The 9,597-nt window shown below is 41.6% G+C and overlaps 2 protein-coding genes across 3 annotated transcripts in view; one reads left to right on the plus strand and one right to left on the minus strand.

Annotated features, from left to right (window-relative positions):
- The window catches only part of fbn1 (fibrillin 1), an 88,789-nt gene extending 84,384 nt beyond the window's left edge, over positions 1 to 4,405 (plus strand). Inside the window, exons 62-66 of the mRNA XM_079497310.1 lie at positions 944 to 1,072; positions 1,161 to 1,280; positions 1,812 to 2,043; positions 2,415 to 2,598; positions 2,728 to 4,405. Coding sequence (XP_079353436.1) covers positions 944 to 1,072; positions 1,161 to 1,280; positions 1,812 to 2,043; positions 2,415 to 2,598; positions 2,728 to 3,108 — 1,046 coding nt within the window. The 3' untranslated portion in view covers positions 3,109 to 4,405. The remainder of the gene's footprint in view (positions 1 to 943; positions 1,073 to 1,160; positions 1,281 to 1,811; positions 2,044 to 2,414; positions 2,599 to 2,727) is intronic.
- A 973-nt stretch (positions 4,406 to 5,378) lies between these two features.
- Positions 5,379 to 8,651, minus strand: dut (deoxyuridine triphosphatase). 2 transcript variants are annotated; one of them, XM_079497311.1, is made up of 7 exons: positions 8,414 to 8,651; positions 7,760 to 7,910; positions 7,229 to 7,320; positions 6,805 to 6,849; positions 6,620 to 6,694; positions 6,015 to 6,085; positions 5,379 to 5,857 (listed from the first exon to the last, which is right to left on the minus strand). In XM_079497311.1, exons 1-7 carry the CDS (start codon positions 8,529 to 8,531, stop codon positions 5,801 to 5,803), a joined length of 609 nt encoding a protein of 202 aa, XP_079353437.1. In that variant the 5' UTR covers positions 8,532 to 8,651; the 3' UTR covers positions 5,379 to 5,800. The 2 variants fall into 2 exon arrangements, with proteins under 2 accessions (XP_079353437.1, XP_079353438.1); XM_079497312.1 differs by lacking the exon at positions 8,414 to 8,651 and having other exon boundaries at positions 7,760 to 8,098.
- Positions 8,652 to 9,597: the final 946 nt, after the last annotated feature.

Genomic DNA, 9,597 nt, shown 5'->3' on the forward strand with positions numbered 1-9,597 from the left:
CTGATCTTATTAGGCTTGACCGTTTTGAAGTCATGGTGGTTTAGCAAGGCCTTGTTATGGAACGCTGGAATGGATCGCCATGGCTACCAAAAGCTTTTATTACACACCAGAAGGCAACTCCCATGACCTCATATCGAACCAGTAGAGAGGAATGCTTTGCCCGCTTGTAGAGTACTAATAGGTGATCTGGCAGATTGCATTGTGGAGGGTTACAAACACTTGACCTGGATGTCACTCATTCAAATACCTAGAACCCATAGTCACAGATGCAGAGACATTTTTGGGTGAACTATATTGTTGTTCCATAGTTTCACAATTACTGTTTACCCCCAAACAAAAAAGATGTAACCAGGCGGCATTTATTCACTCTTGGATATGAAGCCAATATGGAAGTCATGAAAGCGATGCAGTTCCAATTAATGTTTGTGTCGCTGATTCCCCTATTCCGGCTGCAAAATAATGTATATTCAATTGGAGTCAATACTTTACTAAGCTCAAAGGTTTACTAAGCTCAAAGGTTTACTAAGCTCAAAGGTTTACTAAGCTAATAAGCTAATAAAACCAAGTATAAAGAATGTAATGTATGTTTTCAATCGCTAGTTTCAAACCGTCTTCCCACTGCATGATTTGAGCGTTTTTGTAAATTATGGTCCCATTAATTTTACAATGGATGATAAAGTAGGGTATGTTTTCAGGACTACCCCTTTCCTTACCCTGTTTCTGTAACTAACAATTTGTTCTTTGTCAGCTTCAAAAAATGTAATATTACATTTTTGTACTCCCATTCCAAATCTAACACACACTGACTTTACAATATTATTTGGAATAAAGACTTGCTCTGCCATGTAACGCATAAGAAAACAACTCCAGTGCTGGTTTGGGATCTCTGAACCACACTGTAGATTAGTTGGCCTCAAATCAGCATTTCTTCCTCTCTTTGTAGACAACAATGAGTGTGCTAGTGACCCCAACCTCTGTGGCTCCAACGGTGTCTGCCAGAACAGTCCAGGAAGTTTCAACTGTGACTGCCAGCGAGGTTTCTCACTGGACCCTAATGGACAGGCCTGTGAAGGTCAGTAGCCCACTGCTATCACGCCCCACTCCCATATCACAACTATTAGGAATAGTTAGTTACTAATGTGCGTATGTTCCTTTGACAGATATGGACGAGTGTGATGGCAGCCACAGATGCCAACATGGCTGCCAGAACCTGGTAGGAGGTTACCGGTGCAGCTGCCCACAAGGGTACTTGCAGCACTACCAGTGGAACCAGTGTGTGGGTGAGTGCTACCACACACTTTCTCTCACATTCATTTTGTCACAAAATAGGGGTCCTCCAGGGGGTTCCAGTGGAGCCCTCAGCAACATTAATTAATTGATTGATTAATAGTTCAAGTTCACCATTATCATGTTTGTAAGTACAATAGAACATACAAGAATGGCTATTTTGAGTTTTATTGTTACTCTTCATGTACTTCAATGACAGTTATGGAATCATATCTCAAAATGGACAATAGAATGGAGTTCCCATGCAGAGACAAAATCATATCAAATGTGGTGGCCTAATGTTTCAAATTGGGGTCCTTTAAATGAAAAAGGCTGAGAATCATTCCTCTTAGGTGCCGCCAAACAGAAATACTCCTCACTATGCTTACGGAAATAGCCTTTTGAAAGCACAGCTACAGTTCTGCCTTTATGTATTCACATGTTTATGACATTTACTCCAGCGTTTCCCAGTATTGTATCTGCTCCCCTGGCTGGGGATGACGTCTGTCTGTTTGTTTACTTCCTCTTGACCTCCTCTATTCTAGATGAGAATGAGTGTCAGAACAGCCATATTTGTGGGGGTGCGTCGTGTCATAACACTCTGGGGAGCTTCCGCTGCCTTTGCCCTACTGGCTTCAACTATGAGCAGGGCGGTAGCGGCTGCGCGGACGTCAATGAGTGTTCTTCAAGTTCGAACCCTTGCAACCACGGCTGCTCAAACACGGACGGGGGATACCTGTGTGGATGCCCACCTGGATACTTCCGTGCGGGACAAGGGTATGCGAGTGAGCCTGTGCACGCTGTAAAATACTCAGTGTTAATGGGTAAACTAACACTGATCCCAATGAGGAAATTCAAGCATCACATTAGCCAAGACTATATACTGTAACTACATATCAAAAACACTAGTCAACCGTCAACAAGACTAGTCTAAATGTCCCTCTAGTGGCTCCTAGAGGTAAACACAAGCTGACCAAAGTGATTTGAATCGACATCATCCCTAGAGCTCCTCACTAGAAAGTGATATAAATTACAGTTAATCACTGTGTACAATAATGAGCATTCTCCTACTCTTATCAGTCTTCATGTACAGTAATCAAACAGTGCTAAATACATAGTTATAATTGATGGCCATGTCTATGTTTCAGTCACTGCATCACTGGTATGGGCTTTTCTGGTCCTGGCTCCAGTCTTGGAGAAGGAGAAGACTCACCATTGACAGATGAGAACTCCCTATCACCTGAAGCATGCTACGAGTGCAAGATCAATGGGTACCCTAAGAAAGGACGTAAACGTCGAAGCACCAACTCAACACTTGAGGGAGATACACAGGTAATACTTATTACATGCTTGTATGTACACAGTACTATCCTCATGTTGAATTTGTCTGCCCACCTGTCAGGATAAATACCTGCTTAGATCAAGTATGACTTTTCACAAATCATTGTGTCTCTGTGGCAGACCGAGCAGGAGGTCAGCCTGGCCAGTGTTGACATCGAGGACACCTTGCAGATCCACCTGAACATCAGCGACCTGAGCAGCCGTGACCGCATCCTGGAGCTCACGCCTGCACTGTCCACCCTCAACGACCATGTGCGCTATGCAATTGACTTTGGCAACGATGATGGCTACTTCAAGATCAACCAGAGAGAGGGTGTGAGCTACCTGCACATGGCCAAGAAGAAAGCCCTGCCCCCGGGGGCCTACGTCCTACAGATCAGCAGCATGCCCCTCTACAGGAAACAGGAGCTGGCTGAGCTAGAGGACAGACATGATAAAGACTACCTCACAGGACAGCTGGGAGACGTACTGAAGATGAGGGTGCAGATCATCCTGCATTAACCACCACAGGACTGAGACGGGCGGATGTCGCCCACAGCCACTGATCCAAGGCCAGGCTCCAATTCCCCTCAACGCTGCGTCCACGTCAATGGGATGGGAGAGGAATCTTTGAATCTGGGTCATTGGCTCGGGACAACTTCTACCTGCTCTAGTAGAGAGGAGCTCGCCGCCAAAGAGACAACGGGAGGAATGGGGGGACTGTATCATTTGATTCCCAAAGATGATTCTACATATCATAGATGCAATCTCTCCTGGCTTTTTTTGTTTAAAAATGCCAGCTGAACCTGGCAGTATGAAAGAGTCGACAACTTCAGCTGTGTGTAGAGTGCTCTGTGCTGAGTGGAAGGATTGTGAGAGTAGGTGTTGAATTTGTACGATGATATGTGGAATCAGGCACCACTTTGTAGGGCACATGGACTGCAGAAGGTTTCCAATGCCAAGGTTACACCACTCTGCGTAGGTAGAGACAAGGGGTGAGTCCTAATAGTCTTACGTGGCTTCCTTTCCTCTCCCCATACACTAAATGACGACTTAACCAAGATATCCACTGGACATCCATCCATCAGTTGTTACTGTTCCTTTGCAGTGAATATGAAGAAAATGAAATGGGAAAAGAGAGGAATCCACTTTTACTATTAAGACGTAGACATATCTAAGCTTGAATGACTCCTTCAGCATATTTAAACCATGCTTTTCCATCTTTCCTACTGACTAGAATTATTCATATTTACTGGTGCTAGCAACACAACCACATAGACTTCTGAATGCACTGTACTACTCAAGAAAAAACAGAAAAAACACTCAGTAGTCAAAAAAGAAAAGATATGCAATCCCGTCAATCTTTAAAGATTTCATTTGTCTTTGCAACCAAAACAAAAGTTTGCTTCATAGCCTGTCTGCTCTCCTTTATACTACATGTAAATTAAGTGTGTTTATACTGTAATAATCAATGCCACTTTTAATCTATGAAGCATTTGTAAACTATAGGAAGCCCCTTGAATTGGAGGGGTTTGTAATGGTGCTTATAATGACCAACTACTTCCTTTGTAAACTGTGTATACACACACACATACACAAACACACACACACACACACCTGCACACACATTGTGATGATGCCGAACCTGGGCCTTCATGATTATGCACTGAGGCCGTCATGGCCACACATTCTCTCACAAATCCAATCAGTGCTGCATCGCCACGGACCAACCTTAAGACACCCGTCTGTGTTCTCTGTTCACATCAGTGAGGGTTTAGTTGTAAATTCACAATAAAAAACATATTTTGGTGTAAATGTATTCACTGCTGTACTTTCGCTTAACTTTGTCCACACTATATCAGTTTGGTGGCAAACAGTGGTATAGGCCTACAGTTTAAGATGCAAGTCAAGTGCATCATAATCCATCACATTGCCTTAGTTGGTAAAACAGACTATATTACAGGTAGTGTACGTGATGTTTTTTGGTTAAAACAAAGTTTATTGTTAAAGCTCTATATTCTGATAGTGATCATTGCTAGTGTTCAGTAACGTGTCTCCAGGTCGTTCTCAGACGAGCCCTACCTTGCCGTTTCCAGTAATCCACGTATGTTAATGTGGGACGTCCTCGTGACTGGTGCCCATGTGTGTTTCCTTTTCTTTTGAAAGGAAAATGCATGCTGTCTCCGAGGCTAGTTCCCACAGCACTAATTTGCTGCCTGGCAGCTCTTGTTGTCTTTGGCAGTGTCTCCCCAACTCTTTAATAAACAGAACAACTTTTTAGATGGGTGCCAATTTCAACCAATCAGGAGAGAGTACCCACTTATTAGCTTAAATGTTAGTTCCAATTGTGTCACTTCCACATCATTATCCTGTATGAGACCTAATGAGATGAAATTGGTATCCCAACCTATTTCTGTTTACTAAACTGAGATAGAACCCCACTATTGAATAAACACTATAGCTATCAGAATATAGAACTATGTAACGCTTATTTTAACAAATGTATAAAATAAAGAAATGGCCTTACTCCACCTCTAAAACAAGTTTTAAAGGTGAGAGTTTATAATACAGGCTGTGAGATCACACTAGAGTTGACAACAAGATACATACAGAATACAGATACACGAGACTGCAAAGGTGTAATCCTGTAAAGAAGACAACAGCCTTGAAGACAACAGCAAAAGGTGAACAAAAAAAAGAAGAATGGGCGGAATGAATTCTGCTTTAACCAGACAGTGGATCAGTCTTGAATTAACAAAATTAATAACATTAATAAAAAACAGGAACCGTAATTGAAAAATAAAGTTTATTTGTACAACAGCTATGTAACGTATGCCTTGTAGAGCCACTCAGATTTAACATGCAAGTCAAGTGCATCATAATACATATCCCAATGTCTTCTTAACTGGTAAAACTGACTATGCAGTTAAACCAACTGAGTTCATAATACAGGCTGTGAGATGAGATCACACCAGACTAGACACACTAACAATACTCAAGACTGCAAAGATGCAATCCTTGTCCTACCATGCCCCCTGGTGGAAATGCAGGCTTCACAATTTGCTCCTGGTACATATGGACTTCAGACAAGAAAGCAGTTAACCAGACAGTAGTCTTGAATTAACACAATTAAAGTGGCAGTAACAGTTCAAACAGGGATCGTACATGGTGGGGAAAAGTGTACTTTGTACAACAGCATGTAACATTTGAAACCTCAGTTACGTCCAGTAGAGCCAAAACCCCCGGCTCCACGCTCCGTCTCATCCAAAGTCTGAAACAAATAGAATCGTGGCACCATGAGATCTCGATAGCATGAGAATTACATTTCTGAAAAGTAGGCAACAAAACTGCAGAATGGAAGTAACCTCATTAAAATGTTTTACAATGTATCAATCAATGACAGATTGGGGGCAGATTGCAGACAGTACCTCTAGTTCCATAAGCTCTGGGTAGCAGATCTTCTCACATACTAGCTGAGCCACTCTGTCACCTTTTTTCACTGGTAGACAAGAATAGACAAAGGCAACACACTTAATTATTGTCATAAATGTAACAGTGCTGATGACAGTACAACATGGAATGAGAAGCAGTACTATATCAATACCTTTTGGACAATGACTTCACTACATATCATGAATGTTTTGATGTGTAGTCACATCAATAAGCTACCAGTACATTGTGAAAGGCTTATTTCCGTGTTCTTTTCCCATATAACTGTGGGTAACCAGAATGCTTGCCCCAGTCCAAAAACACACTCGCCCACATTTGACATTGACATATAATCATTTTGGAAATATTCAAATTATCCCCTTCCGCACAAGATCGGTATTGGCCGATCCAGAAAAAAAACAAAAGGCGATCGGTCCCAAAAAACCCGATTCAGAGCACCCCTAATTCAAGGTTAAAGTTTGGATGATCTTATGATAATGTTAGGGGGGAATTTGGTTGAGAACCATTGCACTACATTGCAGTATATTGTATACTACAATATAGTGAGGAAAGCTTTAGTCACTGATGTTCAAGGCAAGCTCACCTTCAAAGGTCTCCTTGCTAAAGTTGAAGAGAACAACACCAACATTCCCTCTGTAGTCCTCATCTACAACTCCAGCTAAGGAGAATTACACAATAATAAAACACAAAAATTAGTACAACATGCTGAAATAAACCAATTCATAACATTGCAAATACAGTACTTAATGTCAACTGTTCGCAACTTACCTCCAACATCAATGAAGTTCTTTACAGCCAGGCCAGATCTGGGTGCTGGGAGGAAATGATATAATAAATAATAAATAAATAAATAAAATAAATGGTGCATTTATATAGCGCCTTTATCCAAGGCGCTTTACATAGATCGTTTGAAACATCGTTTCAAATACTGTTGTAAGCCATAACATTTTTTACTTTATTAGCATGCAACTTGAAACATTTGATTTAATTTACAATAGCCACAAATTGTCTTCAAATACATTCAAGGTGAGACAGAATGTGTAATAAAATAATGGTCTCACCCAAATAATCCAAACAATTTGCTGTGGTTAAACATGATGTGCCGGTATGCACATTGCACAATATTGTAATTTTAGAGCTATTGGTGAGGCATTATGTGTTTACCTAACTTCAGTCTATAAGTAGCACTCACCCACTCTGCCATAGCATCCAGATGGAACTGCTATCTGAATGTCTGTCTTCACAATGGCCTTGTCCATAGGTCCAATTGAGTATGCATATGCACTATATTGAAAAGAAAATATTAGACAAATCATGTGTTTCCCAGAACTAGCAAAAACTAAACCTACTGTAGTTTTCATGCTAGTTACAACAAAGGGTTTGGCTGTGTTTACATCAGTAAATGCAATCGTTTTGTAACTCTGAGAGTGTATTAGCTCTGGTCCATAGCCTTCTACTGCTTCTACGTTTCTGCCCTGCAGTAATCGTAGAAGCAGTAGAAGGCTATGGACCAGAGCTAAGAGTGTATTATGAATGTGACCTATATAAGAGGAACACTGACGGACCCTGTCATGTCAGCATGTTACAAATGGGCACAGCTCATAATACAGGACGAAGATATAGCAAATAAAATGACACTTTTGTTTTACAATTAATGTTTGGGTGGTGGACAGACAATAAACATGCTGCTGTTGCAGTTGCACTCATCTGAATCGTTACCAACCTGTACAGGTCATAGCCCGCTGCTTTGGGGGACCCTCTGGTTGGTGTAATGGCGTGCTCAGAGAGCTTGGCGAATTTCAGAACAGCTGGTTTCACATTTTCTTCACTGGTCGCTTCAGTCCTGCTCCTCTTCAGTGGAGATACATCAACGTCTACAGAGGGCATGTCGGCAAAGTTTTTGTATCAGTGGTTAGCGGTATTCTGAATGAATAAAGAACAGTAATAATTCCGAAGAAGAAAGGGCTGATGTCTCTCTGCTGTGCTCCCCTGTCTTCTTTCTGAATTTCCCGGGTTAAAAGTTGCGCCAACGCTATTTGCTCCTCCCCGAAACAGTAACACGAATCTTTATTATACTTTGTGCGGTATCTATGGCAACACTTCCGCTTGCCGGTTGCCAAGCGCCACGGCAGCTCTCGCGAGACAGTAGCTGCCTTCGTGACAGATAAACAGAATACGTCACATCAATCGAAATGTCTTTTATCAAACAATGTTTATCTCCTCTATAACTAAGGCCAGTCTAAAACACACGCATTACGTCTAATACACATTCACGCCGAGTCAGAGACTTAAGAACTAAGCCACATGTCTTACTCTATGGCTCTGGACACATCTAAACGGTCAACATTTACAATGTAGCCATGCTAGCCTCACTGACGTTTGCCTTTGCGCTGGGCGAGCATCTGGACATGAAACATCCTTCGTGAACACCTTTGAGAAGCAAGTACAGACGAAGCCCATGACAACCGCATTTGCCTGTAAAACAAGAGCGCCATACTGCCTTCTGTTGTCGGTAGCTAAATGCTACAGTCAGTCATGGCTTAACGCCATACTCATTAAACTAGACAAGAGCTAAACAATATATATACAAATGTGTTGCACCGAATACCGATATCGGTGACCCAGTGCATTGAGTGACTCCAGAGGGCGCTGTCCGGCTGTTTTAGTAAAGCCTTCCAGTTCAGTGTGTGGGAGAGAAAATCAGGGGCTACTGTATTACTACAACAGTTTGCAAATTGTACAGTGGTATGACAATGGTGCTAAAAGTATAGCAAAAAGCCTTGCTTCCATTGTGGTCCTATGTATTCAATTCATCAAGACATTTAAAACTGTTTAATCCCAATGTAGTTTGTTGAGCCATATCATTATACAAATTACAGATCAAGTTGAGTACTTTTTGACAGCCCTAAGTTGCTCTGTTTGTTGTTGAATATAATGTCTGTCAATTATCCAAAATAAAACAAACTTTACATATAATTACCCTATTGACTGGCTGGAAATTAAACATGTTCATTGTTCAGTGAGTGAAGTTGTGTACTGTATGTTTTGACAGGATACAGTAGGCCTATGCCAGATGTATGGAGGATGGAGATCGACTGGAGAGAAAGCCTGGTGACCCGAGTTGGAGATAGTAGACCAACTAGAGTACTAGACCATAGGCCTATAGACCAACTCTCTATCCATGAGTTGAATTTCTACCCTGGCCATCACTTACAAAACTGACAACGTCAAGTAGAAGACTGCTCAAAGTAGGAACCTTGTTTTATATGTTCTTTATTTTTTGCTGCTGGTGCTTGTAAGCTAATGTGATTCAAGGTGTTGCACTATTGCTGTTATTTTGGGACCACAATGACTGGGTGGCTGATGTTATTGTTCAGTGACTGTTCCTGGCCTTGGATTTGAAGGCTGAAGTGAATCTACTGTGTGTATGTTGAGTTGTATCTGCCACTGAAGGTGAGTTGTAACAAGGAACACATGCTCACTTGGAAATGGAATTGAAGACGATGATGTGGATTTATACAGTGTGTCTGTCGTGGCTGTTGTGGAAGCTTATGAGTTGTG

Source organism: Electrona antarctica, assembly GCF_951216825.1.
Source record: "Electrona antarctica genome assembly, chromosome: 3".
Lineage (NCBI taxonomy): Eukaryota > Metazoa > Chordata > Actinopteri > Myctophiformes > Myctophidae > Electrona > Electrona antarctica.